Source organism: Zosterops lateralis (assembly GCF_965231275.1).
Source record: "Zosterops lateralis genome assembly, chromosome: Z".
Classification (NCBI taxonomy): Eukaryota; Metazoa; Chordata; class Aves; order Passeriformes; family Zosteropidae; genus Zosterops; species Zosterops lateralis.
Genome location: NC_139800.1, coordinates 1,484,620 through 1,502,982, shown reverse-complemented (window position 1 = coordinate 1,502,982; position 18,363 = coordinate 1,484,620). Strand labels below are relative to the sequence as shown.

The window sequence follows — 18,363 nt, the reverse complement described above, 5'->3', positions numbered from 1 at the left end:
CAGCAGATGCTGAAGTGCCGTGAGGCCTGCAGCAGCCCAGGCAGTGCAGCTGCCTAATGAACATGACAGCTCCTCTCCTTCTCCTCCAGCTAAAAATAACAGTACAACACGTTGCTGCCTCCTCTGCCTGCAACTGCAAAGGTCAGTTCTGCAAGGCAGAAGAAAAATATCACTTGGCACAAAATGAGTAAGTTTTGAACCTGTTTTTGTCAATTTTGTTTCACTTTGAAAGTGATTGAAATAAACACTTCGAGTATTTTATTTCCAGCCACGTTCACCACTGGGAGAGTAATATGGTGCATTGATGGCACATTGAATGGAGAAGAAAAGAAGAAAACAAACCTCTTGCTGTAAAGTACCACAGGATTAGCACTTCAACTAAGTAGCTTCCGTAGGGAATCATAAATCACAGCTACATTTGGTATCCAGTAGTCATACCTGGAGCAAACAGGAGGCAAAGCCAACCCTCACTGATTTAAGAAGGGGTGAAACAGTTTCAGGTGATTCAACAGCAGGAGAAATACAAGAGGTTAACCAGCACACTTGAAGTACTCTATTTTTCAGAATGAATGAATGAAATAAGGAGCGTGTTCAAGGACACATGAGTTTTTCCAGGTATTCTGCTCTCCACTTCTAGAGTGTAGGAGTGAGGAGGAAAAAAACAAGCAAAAGGACCCCCTCCAAAGAAAACAAACAACAACCAAAAAAACCCCAACTCAAAACCAGCAAAGCCCCAAATCCTTAAGGGTATTTAGCTAGGCTCTGGTAATCAACAGGATCAAGGTTTTTCTAAGGATATTTTAAGGAAAGCCATAAAAACTTAGTTCTTAAGTCCTGCAGGTCTTACAACAGGGGTTGCTATGCCAGAGCGAAGCCAACTTGATTGATTTTAAAATCTAGCAGGGAAATGCCTTTGAAGAATTAAATTCCTCGTAGGAAATTGCATCAATCGAGTCCTTTACATCACTAAGCCATTTCTCTCAATCCTCTGATGTCTATCAGACTATTTTGCAAACAAAATTCTAGCGGCTCCTAGTTAGGCTTGTTCCACCACCTGGTATCAGTTGCTCGCTTGTAGGAAATATGAGAGCAGTGAAAGCCAAGGAGTTCTCACCGTGGCCATGAACCAAACACATCTTTAGGAATGATAAGCGAAGAGTCTCCACCAAATTCCTGACATATCTGAGGTGGCTGACCAAATTACAGACCACCTCTGAAGTGGAGGCATATAGACAGCTCCCAGCTGAAATATTTCTGCACAAGGCCAGGAGAGGAACCATAGCATTCCTCTTTGTTCACCATTCAGAAGAAGAATATCCTGTTTTAGCTAAAACAAAATGCACTAACTCCTACTAAAATGGCTTTCTAAAATGAAAAGTAAAGTAATAGGAAGCAGAAGGTATTTTGATTTCAGTTTCTTCTGTACAGCATTAATGGTTCCCATATGTTCCCAATCAGCTGGCAATGGTGATTTTTAGATTATTTATTAAAATACAGAGGCAAATAAGTAGTTTTCAATAAAAAGTGGTCGATACACTGATGACCCTTATACATTCACCCATTTTTGCCTCAGTGATGAAGCACACAGAGATTATGTGTATCTCCAGAGTAAACAGAATGGTCCAAATCCTGAGGAACAGCCTGGAGTTACTGTGGCCAGCTCTGTACTGAAGGTAACTTGGGCAATTTCTGCTCTGGTCTGAGCTCTGGTGGGGCTGCAGATGCATCCTCACACCTACCTATGCCTATAGACCTATAGTTCTGTCCTTTGCCCCTTTGCCATGCTGCCAAAACTCTCCTATCCAGACTCCCTGAAAACCTACCACAGTGCTTCATTATTCCTAACCTTGGAAAAGTCTTTCCTTATGACCTGAGAACCCACAAGTATGTGAAAGAGATTATTCCATTTCCCTTCACAGCAACATTTTATTTGAAAAATACCCACATCACTTTACCCTTCATTTGGCAAATCAGCACCTTCAGAGGTTCTGCTTTCTACAGCTCTTATTTCTACCTGGAATTTCTTTCATTGTGCCAGCTGAGTGTGAGCCCAGGTGTGCCCAGGTGGGCAGTGGCCCCTGGGCTGTCCCAGCCATGGTGTGACACAGCCCCAGGGCAGGGCCTGTCCCCTGGGCTGGCTCTGCTGAGGCACTTCCAGTGCTGGGGACAGCTCTGGGCCCCTCAGGACAAGAGAGACACCGAGGGGCTGGAGCGTGTCCAGGGCAGGGAACGGAGCTGGGGAAGGGTCTGGAGCCCCAGGAGAGGCTGAGGGAGCTGGGGAAGGGTCTGGAGCCCCAGGAGAGGCTGAGGGAGCTGGGGAAGGGTCTGGAGCCCCAGGAGAGGCTGAGGGAGCTGGGGAAGGGTCTGGAGCCCCAGGAGAGGCTGAGGGAGCTGGGGAAGGGGCTCAGCCTGGAGAAAAGGAGGCTCAGGGGGGCCCTTGTGGCTCTGCACAAGTCCCTGACAGGAGGGGACAGCCGGGGGGGTCGGGCTCTGCTCCCAGGGAACAGGGACAGGAGGAGAGGGAACAGCCTCAGGCTGGGCCAGGAGAGGCTCAGGGTGGATATTGGGCAAAATTCCTCCATGGAAAGGTTCATCCAGCCCTGTCACAGCTGTCCAGGGCATTGGTGGAATCCCCAGTCTGTGGAGGGATTTAAAAGATGTGTGGATGTGGCACTTTGGGGCATGGGTCAGTGGTGGCCTGGGCAGTCCTGGGGAATGGTTGGACTTGATGGTCTTGAAAGTCTTTTTCCACCTAAATGATTCTGTGATTCTAAACCCAGAGTAATCCAGCTAAGACGTCACCACCATGATTAGGCTTAGAGAACACCTCTGGGTTATTCTTTGCCTGTATACACACACAAAATTGCAGTAGATGCCTTTTTCTATTTGCACCATCAACTACTCATTATTACATCCCCAGTACATTCTCCAATTAATTCTTCATCAAATTTTTAGCCTTTTCACCTCTCCCATGCTTCCTTTTTGTTGATGAGTACATTACGTCCAACTGAGTAAAAATAATAAGCATTTAAGTCTTTATTTGTCATATCTATTTTATACATTGTTGACAAGGCAAACTGGCAACTGTTCTGGTGCCCAAAACTCATTACAGATTTTACTCTGTATTTTGGTCTGATTTCTGCATCATTAAACATTATCACACTGTCTGTTCTGTTAGTATTTCACTATGAAATACAAATCTGGACTACAGTTTACAGTTGGAGAATCTTTCACCAACTGGTGGGCAGAATTTTCTGGAGCAGAGGGATGTCAGAGTGATACAGAGTGTAACAGGCACCTACTGCTCACGTGAATCTCTAGAGCTATCTAGATGATTGGAATCACAGAATTCCAGAATGGTTTGGAAGGGGCCTTCAAAAGCCATCTAGTCCAATCCCTTCCACTAGACCAGGTTGCTGCATGCTCCATCCAACCTGGCCTGAAACACTTCCAGGGATTGTGCTTGGTGCACCCTGTGCCAGTGCCTCACCTGGCCACTCTCCCCACCAAGAATTCCTTCCCAATATCCCATCTAACCCGGCCCTTTGGCAGTGAGAAGCCACTGCCCCTTGTCCTCTCACTAAATGACACTGTCAAAAATTACAGTCCTGGTTCCACTGCAGCATAGGTGCAAATAATCCAAACATAGGATGTTTATGATGGGAGAAAGTACCAAGAGATGGAGTCAGGATGTAGCAGAGCCCCTGCAGACATATTTGGGGAGCTTCAGAAAGGTAATTTTTCTTCACCACTCTTGCATTACCAAAAGTCACAATTGGGCCATAAAATTTCATTGATCACAACAGCCTGAAAGCCAACACAGCTCCTCAATACAGAGGAATTTGGTGGATCCATCCTCTTCTGAATAACCAGCCTCAGTTACATGAAAAGCCTGGCCAGCTCACTGTTCTATCTGAAAGCAGGCTGGGATGGATGCTGAAATAAGAATATAAGAGCAGGTCAGGAATAGGGAGATCCTCCCCATGAGTATATCCTCCCAGCTTTCAGCAACACACAATTTAGAAATTTATTGAGCCTAATCTTTTAAGACTTTTTTTTCTGATTCCTTTCAGAGCACAGCTACTTTTCAGACACCCTGTGTCCCATACAGCTGTGAGGATGGAGCTCCCAGCTCCACCACTGCAGAGAAAAGTCTGGGAAGTTCTTGGAGACAAAAACTCATCTTGACTCTTCTCAGATCCTGCCCACATGGTTCCCAGACAAGCTCCCTGCAATGTGTACAGTAAAACTAACATGATTTGCCACTGCTTCAAGGGACAGCAAGACCATTCTGGCCGTAGCACACAAGACAAAGACTGGTTCTGTATGGTGCTGCCAATACTGTGTATGAAGTGCAGGACGTGACAGGGTAGACGAGGAGTCAGATGAATCTCATCTTTTATTCAGATCTACAAGCCTGACAGCTCTTACCACTTGCCAGATGGTGACAGGTACATTTAAAAAAAAAAAAAAATTAAAAAAATTCTTTTTTTGACGTCCTTGCTTCTCTAACAAAGGAGCTATTTAAAAATTCAACATGCTCCCTTGGAAAGCTTTAAATAGTTTCTGAATGTAACTGGCATTATGCTGTAACCCAATATTAAATAGTTTTGGGGAGGAATTGTTTAAATTGTTGAGGAAAACCTACATTTAACTGTTACAAAGGAAAGGACATGCTGCTGTCTGTGGGAGGCATGGGGCTGCAAGCAGAAGGATCTGGCCACCACCAGTTATCCTGGATGTGGGCAAGTAACCAGAGAAGGTCCCTATCTCAGTCAGGAATGTAGACAACTGTTATCTTCAGTGCACCATATCCTCTTTATACAACTTGAAGACATCTTGCTCTAATCATGCAGACAGTATCGTGCTGCCTGTAGTCTGCAGCTGATGAAAGTTTAGAGTTTTGAGCTTCAAGCCCTCCACTCCACAAACTCCTGCATGACCAGAAAATGTGAAGAGAGAACAGAAGAGGAAGAAAGAGCAGGATTTCAGTTCAACAGTTACAATTACTTTCCTTTATGGGCATATATCTGTCAATCTCCTGTAATTAAAAGTAAATCAAGCCAGAAACTCTGCAAACTCTGTTAGACACAATAATAGGTTATTCACTGCATCCAGAGTCTTAACACCCTGCTCAGCCCTCCCTTCCAGTATTCTGCACCCAGTGATCATTGTGTGGCTTCAAACATTGCTCAGCTCTGCAAATATTGACTAGAAGACAGAGAAACATTTGTAATGCTTCAAATTTTTCTAGCAGAAGCTCAGGCTCTCCATATGAACATTAAAACTACTATCAGATGCAGAAACAATTAACAACTGTTTCCCAAAGTCATACTCCAGGGAGAGTCACACTGGTAACAGCTTCTTATCCACAGCTATTTTCTTCTGCTTCCTTCTAAAATGTTTCCTTACACAAGGGGAAGGTTGCTGTGAAGAAAACACTTGGCAGGTGAAAACAACACACATTTAGATAGAGACAGGGAATAATGAATGCCTGGTCTTTACTTACTTAAAAATAATTCCTTATAATCATTAATAGGCTGGAGATAGGAGTAAGAGAAAAGAAAAAGGATTGTTTGATGTTGAAAATTAGCTTTTGTTCCCCTGAAAGGCAGGTTTCTAACAAGGGGCAGTCAAGAGAAGCTGACATTGTCCTCCCTTTAGGGAGTATAAGATGCATCACAGCTTGGGAATTCTTTACCAGAGGCATCTCAAAAGCCCTCTGGTTCTCCTGAGTTAAAGGTGTGTGGAAAGGGCTGTTAAATAAACTAGATGGTTGGAACTAAATGGCCTTTAAGGTCCCTTCTAACCCAAACCATTCCGTGTTCCTTTGCTGCCCAGAAGTCATCACAGTGCGGGCTAAGAAAACAGTCAAGAAAAAATTAACATTTTAAAGCCAACTACTAAGAAGGTGATGAACATTTTCCACTTCTCAAGAGCATAAAGAGATCATATAACCAAGTATAGCCATCTCTGAAGCCACAAGTCACTCACCAGGTCTATGTTTTGCATGATGTCCTGGAAGGAGGGGTGAGTCCGGAACTGCTCGAACAGATCCCGCTTGTAGAGCAGAGCGTACACCAGGTTGGGGTTGTGGTGGAGGGAGTTGGTCAGGCAGGAGTTGATGATCTCCAGCATCATTCGGATCACTTCCTCAATCACACTCAGGTCTTGAGCCTTTAGGAAGGGAGTAAAAGGTCAGTGTGCCCTTTTCCGTTGTAAAACATTGAGTAATAAAGGCGGCGCACAGGTAATTATTGCTAATAAAGATATTAGTTGGTAACGTCTCTATGGTAAGCAAATCTGGCATCCACGTGTCTGGAAAGGAATTTCTTTTCTTCAGTAATCACCAAAATTTTAATTGAAATGCATCACTCAGCCTCATAGCTTGATTCTCCCAACAGGAGCCAGGACATAAAGCATTACAATATTGTAATTAGCCAGATTCATAAGGGTTAAGTGAACACAGTCTTCTGAACTCTTCCTACTCTAAGTAAAAGCACTTCAGCATATAATTAATTTGTTATATATTCTGTTGAGCCCCTATGGAAGAAGGAGGGATAGGGAAAAGAGAGAAAAAATAACAGAGTAATAAAAAACAGTGGGTGAAAGAGAAAAGCAAAGTCAGGAGAAGGAAAACCGACTGCATCAAATATCACTGCACCTTGAATATCTGTCACTGTTACCAGACTTCTCCCCTTTGACTATTTTTTAAGATTATTTTCTTGGCATTGAAGAACACTTGTAATAAATGAAAAAAGGAATCTCCTTTTGTAGTGCACTAAGCCTTCACACTAAGATAAACTTGCAGAGCTTTTCATTTTGTCAGTGCATTTGACAACTCAAACTTCCTCAGCTGAACAAGCTGGCATCTGAACTCCTGCCAGCTGCCTGGATTTCCCTCCTGGAGCTCCACACCAGGATATCTCCAATATGATTATTCCAACTGCAGAACAGTCTGTCCTACCTTGGAATAAGGTAAAAAAAGGGGCACTTCTACCTTGTTTGTATCATTTAGGTTGTCTCCATCACATCAAACACTGGACTGTGAGACTTTACAGGTTGGGCAAGAATGTGAACCATACTAAACCAGCTTGAGTTTTTCTGCCGGGTATGAACACTGAAACCACCGTAACTTCCTTTTGCTGACTGCCCACAAAGTTCATTTTCTGAGTTATCACAAGGCACTTAAGTTCTTCATAAAATGCAGCACTTACAACAGCATTCTGCTGGCCTGACATTCAATCTGCACACGGTTATTTTCTACTATTAAGTAGCACTGTACAAATTGTCATGTGGCAGATGTGTGCTCTCACCAAGGCAGAAGAGAATACAGGAATTTTCATTATCTGGTTTAGACTCACAAAGAGCAAAATCCTTTGCTACCACTTTGCTCTGGCTGCTTTTAATGTAAAGCAAAGTGCATTTCTTCCTAGAAGTGTAGATCACAGAACCCCAGAGTGGTTTGGGTTGGAAGAAACCTTAAAGCTCAGCCAGTTTCATCCCTGCCATGGGCAGGGACACCTTCCACTCTCCCAGGCTGATCCAAGCCCTGTCCAGCCTGGCCTTGGACACTGCCAGGGATCCAGGGGCAGCCACAGCTGCTCTGGGCACCCTGTGCCAGGGCCTCCCCACCCTCACAGCCACCAATTCCTTCCCAATTTCCCACCTATCCCTGCCCTCTGGCAGTGGGAAGCCATTCCCTGTGTCCCATCCCTCCATCCCTTGTCCCAAATCCCTCTCCTAGACAAGGCCCTGCAGAAGGCAGTGCCATTTCCCAAACCTGCTCCTCCATCTCTTTTGTGACACTGAGGACCATGGAGAAATGAGATCCCATTGTTATTTCCACACCTCAGACTGGTTATCCCCAACACTTCTCTTCTACATGTACAAAGCAGATTTAAGTGGAAGCTTTTTGGAGCTCTTGTTTGAAGAGGAATATCTCGTGCATGCACTCCAGTAAAATTCCTTCTTTGGCAATGATGCCTGACAGTGAAGGTTACAGATTTTTTTCTGAATGTGAGTATTTCCTATTTTTTAATGACTTTGCCACCTAAATTAGCATTGCAGTGTAGCTAACAATGATGGCAGGAACCCTTACAAAGCTGATTGCTGTCAATGGGATCACAGCCTCCTATGACAGAAATAATCTCTATTTTCAAAATGCAGGTGGTTCCTCTGCCTAGTTACCTAGTTATTGTGCTATGAAACAGCATCCCAGGTAGGTGTTGTGAAGGGTATGTAATGGAAAATATTAGACAAAAATAGAAATAACTGCCTCAGCTGGGATCTGAAGAAAAATCCAGACCTAACTCATCTGGGGAATGGTGCCTGCCTATCAACTCAGATTTACCGCAGAATATTCTGTATTATGGTGTATTTTTAAAAGCTCTGAGCACTGACATACTTCTGCCCCCTGTGCAGCAGGGTGAGTTAGTGACCAAGACACTATTTTAAAGTACAGACTACATGACTTCCACAGAAATATGATTCCGAACCGAGATCTATCCAGTTACCAGAAAGGTAACAAACCACACAACTACTTTTCAAAAACTAAATGTTTTTTAATAAAAAGTGTTCAGCTTAAACCACAGGCATACAGCTAATTGAAACAGAAAGCATTGCTAACCACCTTCTTATAGGTTGGGAGACTCTGCTAGCAGTCAGCTTCAAACAATGAAAAGATTCAGAGACTATTGCACAGTAATTAAATTTAACATTTTTAAGAGCTGATGGACAGAATCAACCATCTGTAATTCAGGTACCACATTGCAGGTGCAACATCTGGGACCCCCATGAAGAAAAACAGGAGACATAGTGAAGATTTTACTCACAACTGACACACAAAAAAGAATTTATAAGAAGAACGATCTCCATAAAAGACAGAGAAGTGGCACTGAATCCCTGTATTGCACACACATATCAGGAGAACTGTCTGCTCCTATAATTAGAGATTGAATCATTCCTAAGGGTTGAAAAGTTTTCAAAACAAAGGAAAAAACAAGCATAAATCCAAGGTCAGCATTTGGATGAGGCAGTGGAGAAATGCTGATAAAATGCCATGTGGTTTTGTTGCTTTGTATCATCAGTATCAAGCCACAGCCCCACTGCATCCAGACATGGTATCAAGACAGGTATAAATAAAGTCACATTAACATTTTGTTGTTGCAGTTTATCACCCTGTGTATTACTTTCAGAGCAGCTGAACACAGCTGAAACGCTGAATGTGTGTGGCCAAGGCAAGGACTAACACATCATCCTCAGCAGCTTCGTAAAACCTTTTTTTTTTTAAACTGGATTAGCTGTTATATGGAAAGTAAAGCCAGACATTGATTTGTGAAACGTAGACACGCTTCAATCTATTGAACAGTACTTTTAAAGGAGAGGAGTTAGAAGTTTCCTGTTGCTTATAACTGATAAATTCAGTGTGGCACTCACATTTAGGATTACCACAATATTCCTTTAAAAAACAGGGCTCAGACAATGCCTTTGTCAACATCAACGTGCACCAGTCCTCCCTCACCTATTTTTTTTGGTTTATTCCCATTTAAATTATTATAATCATCATTAAAAATGAAAGTGGCAGCTAAAAACTTGGCACCAACAGTGTAAGATTGAAATCATGGCTGCAAAGGGGATGGGAATGTAGGCACAGCCCTCAATTTACTGTGGGTAATTCTAGGTAGTCATCTAATGTTCCTTCTCAGAAGAGAAATTAAATGTGGTGCTTTTTTGCAGATTCTAACTTTTAAGGCAAAACGACGGATGTTTGGTCATGTTCTAGATGTATAAGGGATAAACAAGGCAGTGACACCTAAAAAACAGCCTGATACATGTCTGGGTAGTCTTTTGTTAAAAGGAAAAAACAAGTAATCATGCCAGAGAAAAGAGAATGGAAATAAACTGAGAGGATGCAAGGGAAAACACAATGAATGAGAACATTATCTGGGGAAAAACAATTTGAGTTTGATAAACACTATCAAGGAACACACAAAAGTTCAAAGCCAAGGAAAATGATGGGCAGAGTTGGATGTTCCTGGATCTGACCATCCTGGAATATTGTTTCTTTCTTTACTGCAATACAATTAATAATTAGCATGGTATCCTCCTGGGCAAACACTTCCACAGAACTCAATACTTACATCCTGATGTGTAAAACCACTTGAAAAGTATATGGCTTTTAAATATCAGGAGAAGTCAAGCAGCCTAACCACGAAACCCCAGGCATTTGCTCACAGTTCAGTTCCTTACAGACATATTTACCCATCAAAAAACCAAATCACTGTCAGCAGAGGATGCAAAAACTCAGTGTCACCAAAAACGTGTTTAATTTATGGTGCCCCATCTCCTGGTTCTCACAATGGAACATTCTGAGTGCTCATCCTTTTAATTCAAATTGATACTGAATTTATTTTAATTATTGTGACTATAAAAAACTGATTTAAAAAGTTCTATCATGAATGAATGCAAATCTCCACCCTCTAAATGTTACCACTTCTGAGGAGATAAAGGGAGGCATGTCTTGTGTAATTCAGCTTGATGTTGCATAACCATCCCTCGTGGTTTGTACAGTCTGATATAAACAGAGACCAAATTGTTCAGTTTTCTGTTTTCCTTCCTCCAAAGTTAGTTTATATGGAAAATAATAGCTGGTTGAAAAATCAGAATTTTGGTGACTTGTGATGCTATGAAATGGCATCAATAAACAAAGGTGGGCATGAGTTTCTCTTCCATGATGAAACCAGCTCCTTGATCAGCCCATTTTTTGACCTTCAGTCCTGAGTCCAGGCTGGAAGTCAAGCACTGCCATTTTCCAGACTGGTACCCAAGCTATTGCACAGCACGGATGGTCACAGATTTCTGAATGATATTTGGCATTTTTGATCATTAACCTAGGAAGATATGCTGCACACTGGTTTCTCAGAGAAGCTGTGGTTGCTCCACCCATGGAAGTATCCAAAGGCCAGGTTGGACAGGACCCTGGGATAGTGGAAGATGTTCCTGCCCATGGCAGGGGTGGGACAAGATCAGCTTTAAGGTTCCTTCCAACTCAAACCATTCAGGGATTCTATTCCATGATTCTAAGGAGCACCAGTGAACAAACTTAAGCCTCATATCATGTCCACATGATAATTACATACTTCAGATTATGTATTACAGACATGATTATGTATTTTTTTTTTATTGCAAGCTGAAATTCGCTTAAATGCAATGATTTGGTTTTCCTCCCTTTTATCTGGAGGTACAGTAAACCCCAATCCAAAGCAATGAATAATTGTAAGACTAAAGAGGTCTACTTCCTAACTTTTTTAAAAATTGGAGATCCAACAGAGCAACTTTTCCTTTGTGGCAAGATCCACATGAATGGTGTTATGCGCCATATGACAATGGGCACAGACACCCAGGTCACTTGTGTATACTAAAAAAAGCCACATTTCTCACTGTGCATTCACATCACAGCAATTTTCCAGCTAAATTATACTTTCAGCTAAATAACTGCTAATTATATAGTTAGCACAATAAGCAGGAAGAAGCTTATCTGCCTAAAAAAAGCAAAACCTGAGCAGGGATTGGTGAGGGAGTGTGCTACAACTGCACAATGTAAATAGGGTAAAAGAAAACAACAGGACAACACACTGTGCTGAAGTCTTAATTCAAAGAAACCTGACGAAATGAAGTGGAAATGTCACATGTAATTGCAAAAGAAACACTTGATGGAAATGCAGGCTGACAAAAAAACCGTGTCCAAACACAATTCTAATCTTAACTGCTTGTGACAATGAATGGCTTTTAGTGAGTGGGAACTTGCTGCCAGTAATAAAATGCTTTGACATTTGAATTTTTAAAAGTGCAAGTTGCTTTGTGTCAAAGCTTGATGGCTTTAGCTCATTCTGACCAACGCTGCTGGTCCCTCTCCAGCAGAGCCAGGAGTGCACACGCTGTGCAAAAGCTGTGAAGCAGCTACTTGAAATAGCTGGACGTGATGTAATAGTTTCCTTCCCAGGAACTCCACAATCCACAGAAGGAAAACCATCTTGGACTTACCACTCTCCTTGCTAGTTCTGAGTGACCCCTTAAGGACATTCTGCTCCCTTTGCCTCTCTTTCTAACTCAGAAAATCCCAGGATGGTTTGGGTGGGAAGGGACCTTAAAGTTCATCCCAAACTACACCCTGACACAGGCAGGGACACCTTCCACTGTCCCAGGCTGCTCCAAGCCCTGTCCAGCCTGGCCTTGGACACTGCCAGGGATCCAGGGGCAGCCACAGCTGCTCTGGGCACCCTGTGCCAGGGCCTCCCCACCCTCACAGCCACCAATTCCTGCCCCACATCCCATCTGGCCCTGCCCTCTGGCCCTGGGAAGCCATTCCCACTCCATGCCTTATCCCCAGTCCCTCTGCAGCTCTCTTGGAGGTACTGGAATCCCTCTTTAGGAATGTCAGGGAGGGCTGCACCGTGTCTGTGTTGCTGCATCCACACTCTGGGACCACCCATCATCTCCAGAGATGAGGCTGAAGGCTCCATACGGATGCAGGAATAGAGAAAAGGTGAGGGTGGAGGTTGCACAGGCAACTGTAATTATGGCTGTTCCCCATGCTGAGCCCCTGTCCGTGATGACTCACTGTAGCTCTTCATCTGTAATATTTTCAGTGAGATTCAACAATTTGCGAACATAAATTATAAAAAATTATAGTCATAAACAACTACTTCCTTCATGACGCAGATATGACTATAAAGGCAATTTTGTCAGCAATGAGGAAAAAAAAGCACACATACCCTGCACAATTAACAGATATCAAAAGGACTAAGAATGTCAAATTAACCCCAAACAGACAAGTTCTGCAATTTTTTTTTACTAGGGAGAAACCGGCAGGAAAAATTTGGTAAACTGCTTCAGATCCATAAGCTGCAGCCACACAAAGTATAGCTAAACAGACAGTTTCAGTTCATCTTACATCACTTTTTTTTTTTCATCTGGCTTTGTACATGCTAAAGAGCACTTCAGTGAATTATGCTTTTTGGACATTCAGTAGTTACTACTTCTGTCTGTAAAGACAGCTATTCCAGACTTCAGGGTGGTACTCCTCAATCTTTTGTGAGGAATAGACAGTAGACACTCCAGAGAATTACACCTTGATAACACCATTCATCAGCATCCACAATTGTAGTGATGCAAATTTCCCTTTTGCAGTTGTAGGGGAATATCTATAGTTAAATATTTTCAAATAATTTACTTTATTTTTAGTTAGTTTAAGAGAAGCATATGTATCTTGTTTGTATTAGCTTTGGGGAGCTTCCAAGAGAGCTGTCTGAATTTCCTGCACTTTCAGCAGAAAATAAAACCTTCAACAAAATAAACTCACCCTGCCAAAGGAGTGGAAGAACAGAGAGGAATGAAGGAAGCTCACAAGAAAGCTGTTCTTACCCTCAGTGAGCAAAGCAACTTCAAAGCCAAGCCTTTGGTGACCAGAATCTTATCTTTATCTCCTTTACTGGCAATACTCTTTGGCTGTTCTATGTCAAGCTCAGACAACTTTTGGTAAAGTGGGTATCACGTGAAAAAACGCAGAGCCTATTGTGATTATAACCTCAAGAATTAACCCTGGCATCTCTGATCACTGCTTAGACATGAGAGCAGGGCTGTCACACCAGCAAAAAGTTTGTTGCCAGACTTTTGCTAAATAAACTGTCCATAAACTCCTCCTCTGCCTTCTCGAGTGACTGGCAAGCTGAGAGTGCAGGTTTTCAGCCACCTCATGCAGGAACACATTTCCCACGAGAAACATGGCATTTCCTGTTATAAACCTTTAAACTTAGACGTTTTAGTTATAAGTGTATAGATAAGTATCTTATAAGTTCCCATTTCTGTGTGCAACTTTGTATGTGTCTGTCACAAATGTTTATGTATCTCATAAGTGTTATTTCCATCTGTAGCTTTGTACGAATTGTTACTATAAATTTGTGTAGTGATTGCAAGTTTGTATAAATTGTCGGTAAGTGTAAGAAGTTACAGTTAAAGAGTTGTTAGAGTATTTGCCAGGCTGTCACCAGAGAGAGAGAGAAGAAAGAAGGGATCCTTCTTCTCCCACAGCAGGATCCGAATCAGGACATCGCTCCGGGTCAGTGATTGGTGGACACAACTGACCAATCACTCAAAGGCGGGAAAAAATGATTGGTCCAGAGAAGCTCCTGCTCAGGACCAATAGAACCCCGGGAAACGAGCCAATCATCTCGAGGATCCAAACTCCACCAATCATGGGAAGAAGGGAGAAGATAAAAGGGGCTGACAGGGGGAGGGAGCTCTTTTTCTCTGAGGGACACTGTTGCCTAAAGGGGGAAGTATCTGTACCATATGAAGTTTGTTACTCTGGTTTGTTGTAAAGGGTTCGGGACTAGCCTGACCCTTTTGCTGTTCCAATAGTCCTTTTGTTACAATAAACGATTGGCCAATTTTTTTCCTAATTCCAGATTTTCGGCCTCATTTATGATATTTCCAGCCCCTATCCCAATGCCAACACCCATCACAGCCCACACAACAAGGCTACACCAGAGGAAATGCCACAGTGTGTCCTGTCCCAGAGGGGAAAGGCCCAGGAACATGGAAAACACACAGAACACCTGCCAAGGCAGCAATTCCAACTGCTTTCATGCTCCAAAAGCCTGTTTTCCCAGCTTGCACTGGCCCAGGAAATAATGAGCCATTGCTGAGGACACGGATATAACCCAGGGAAGGTGCAGATGCTTCATTGTTACTCCTTAGAAGACTTCACCATATCATGTTTATTATCCAGCTGACCAACAGCTAATCCACAGCTCATCTCCTGGTCACCCCTTCACCTTCATCTCTTCTTCCATCTACGCCCTTCCTGTCTTTGAAATTCCAATCCTAAACCACTTCACTTTGAAGTATTCTAATTTATCCTCCAACTCCTTCCAAGTCAGGCTCCAGAATAAATAAAAAACTACTACAAAATTGCTCAGATTCCCTCAGTGCTTTACTGATACTTAGTGATGCTTCACTCTCTTAGTCCTGTTCACTGAGGATTTTGCAACTTCCAGAATGACAGAATCCTAAAATAGTTTGGTTTGGAAGGTTTATTGGGAGGGAAACCTTCTACTACACCAGGCTGGTCCAAGCCTCCCCATGAATCAAATCAAATAAACTGATTTTTACCCCAGCTAGCTTAGAAAAAGTAAATTACTCAGGAAGACATTTAGTCAAGGTGAAGCTTCAGAGTCTGGTCTAAGCCCACCAAGAAGCTCCAGCACAAGGGGATCCACCACAATGCCCAAAATACCTGACAGTCACCAGCTGGGAACTCAAACACTCCCGAGACAGTATTTCCAAACCACGCACAATACTGACAACAGAATGCAAACAGTATTTAGTAAAACTGAACCCAATCACTGTCCAAGATCCCACAAAACCTGGGAAGCAAATGCTACTAGAAGATGACAACAGTCCTCCTAGGAAATTTAAAATTGTGAATTTCTGTTTAGTCATATTGTGCTTGAAATACTAATGAGGTTTTCTTGCTGTTGTAAGGAGATGAATATTTCTCCATTTCTCCATGAAACTAAGCAGTATTCCCTGGAGGTATGGGAAGATTTTGTTTAGTTTGACTGGTAGAACAAGAAAGAACAAGTCCCATATGCAACCCCAACTTCACCAAGGTAAATAGGTCATCATGATACTGGGGTATCAGGATGGGGTAAATAGATCCTCATGATCTTTAATTAACAGAACCAATCTACCTTGAGGAGAGTTCAAGGACTTTAAAGACAGAAAAAGTTTCTGATTCCAGCCCTACACAATCAGCTGGGCTACAAAATGTCACCATCAAAACTGCTTGGAAAAGTTACACGGCAATAAGTTACAGAGCTACAAGAACTGAAACTTTGATAATTATGGAATGATAACCATCACTGGATGGTTTGGGTTGGAAGGGAGAGAGCCATGGGCAGGAACAATTTCCACCATCCCAGGCTGCTCCAAGCCCTGTCCAGCCTGGCCTTGGACACTGCCAGGGATCCAGGGGCAGCCACAGCTGCTCTGGGCACCCTGTGCCAGGGCCTCCCCACCCTCACAGCCACCAATTCCTTCCACACTATTCCATCTATTCCTGCCCTCTGGCACTGGGAAGCCATTCCCCCTTGTCCTGTGACTCCATTCTCTTGTAAGAAGTCCCTTTCCAATTCCTTGTAGGCTCCCATCATAAGCAATGCAGGTCTTACATAAGATGAAGTTTCTAATTTATGCATTAAACCTGAAAGTAATTATTAACAGTAATGTAAATAACACCTAATGAAATCTGTAGACTCTCAAGTATATCTTAGTGATGATTTCTGATGACCCTCTTTGAAGCAAGTAAGTGGTTCTCCAACAAGGAACAAATTCAACAATTTTGCAGGAAGATACAATTGCTACACAGACATTCATTTTTGTGTCTCAGTTCATAGTTAACTCCAGATTTAAGCACCTTTATTTATTTTAATGTTCTTTGGAATGGGCTCTTATTCTTTTTATTCTATGTGATGTTAACTGAAGTACAGAAATTATTTTTATCATGAAGAATAAGATGACAAAACATTATATCTTGCAAATGGCCACAAAAAACCACCAATTAGCAGTTTAAGACAGTTTTCTTCATATTTTTCCTTCACACTTCCCAAATTTACTACATACAATACACTACAGTTGCAGGAATGTAATTTATCCACCAGTACCCTATCACCCCAGCATCATCTCCAACTATATTACCAAATATATTCTTCATCCTTGATATTATACTTAGCAATAACAATAGTACCACTCTCTGCAAAAGTATATATATAACTACTAGGGTATTTCCTTTGAACCACCTGCTGTTACTTGACAAAATCACTCAGTTATTACAGCTTATACCAGTCCTGGAGTCAGTTCTGGGCCCCTCAGGACAAGAGAGACACCGAGGGGCTGGAGCGTGTTCAGGGCAGGGAACGGAGCTGGGGAAGGGTCTGGAGCCCCAGGAGAGGCTGAGGGAGCTGGGGAAGGGTCTGGAGCCCCAGGAGAGGCTGAGGGAGCTGGGAAGGGGCTGAGCCTGGAGAAAAGGAGGCTCAGGGGGGACCTTGTGGCTCTGCACAAGTCCCTGACAGGAGGAGACAGCTGGGGGGGTCGGGCTGTGCTCCCAGGGAACAGGGACAGGAGGAGAGGGAACGGCCTCAGGCTGGGCCAGGGGAGGGTCAGGGTGGATATGGGGGAAAATTTTTTTCATAAAAGGTCTGTCCAGCCCTGGCACAGCTGCCCCGAGTCAAGTTCCCCCCTCAGAGGGATTTAAATGCCATGCAGATGTGGCATTTTGGGGCATAGGTCAGTGGTGGCCTTGGCAGTGCTGGGGGAATGGTTGGACTCTATGACTTTTCCAACCCAAACTTGAGAGGGCTTTTTCAAAGCAAATGATCCTACAATTCTGTGGCTTTACAAACCCACCTTCAGTGTCTAGGCAATCTTAATTGAGAAGGTATCCAAACAAACTGAATATATAGTGACTTAAGCTGAATATCCCTGACTAAAGCTGTCAACTTCACCGAAGCTGAATTCATAAGTTCTCATCTGGTTCCTCACCGATCAGATCCCGTGGTTCAGCATCTTTGTTATGACACAGCAAACCATCCATGCCTTGGAACTGTTCTCTCACACTCCAAGTACCAATCTGAATAATTTTGACCCTTTCTAAGAGAAAAAACCTCACACACAGGACTGTGTAATCCAAATCCTCAATACAAACGGAGACTGGATTGAGTTTCCATAATTTCCATACTATCCAAGCAGAAGATTTTCCGGTCCTGATGACACACAGGATGTCAGTGGGAAAAGTCAGGGCTCCTCTCTACCCAGCAGCCAAAAGATTCTGTATTCCTGCCCTCAGGGTGAAAATTGCTATTGAAATTTCTGTGAGCAGCATAAGAAAGTCAGAAGGGCTTGGCAGAGCAGACGAATCCATCATTACTGTTCGGGGAATGCCAAGGAGGCAAGGGAATGGTGTTACCTCTAAGGCCACACCCTGCCCCTGCTTCCACAGAGCAAGACTCCTGCTCTGCTCAAATGCCAAAAATCACTGCAAACGAAATTGAGGTGGGTAACACAACAGAAAATCACCACAAAACAGAAAAAAAAACCCTCTTGACTGCCTCATGACAATACTAGGCCTGTTTAAAAACAGTAATTACAAAAAAGGTTGATTTAACCTGTTGCTATCCATATAGAAGGTTACAGTGTGCACACAGTGAAGTTTTTACAATGGTTCAGTATTAAACAGCTGCAGTGCATGATAAAAAATGTCAGGTCCCAGATAGCAGACAGATGACAAGAGGTTATGGCACG

General features: G+C 43.0%; 1 protein-coding gene across 2 annotated transcripts in view; it reads right to left on the bottom strand.

Moving 5' to 3' along the window:
• Positions 1-18,363, bottom strand: part of DYM (dymeclin) — a 212,691-nt gene that overhangs the window by 38,084 nt on the left and 156,244 nt on the right. For both annotated transcript variants that reach the window (XM_083882932.1, XM_083882931.1), the window contains one exon: positions 5,995-6,177. In XM_083882932.1, coding sequence (XP_083739058.1) covers positions 5,995-6,177 — 183 coding nt within the window. The remainder of the gene's footprint in view (positions 1-5,994; positions 6,178-18,363) is intronic.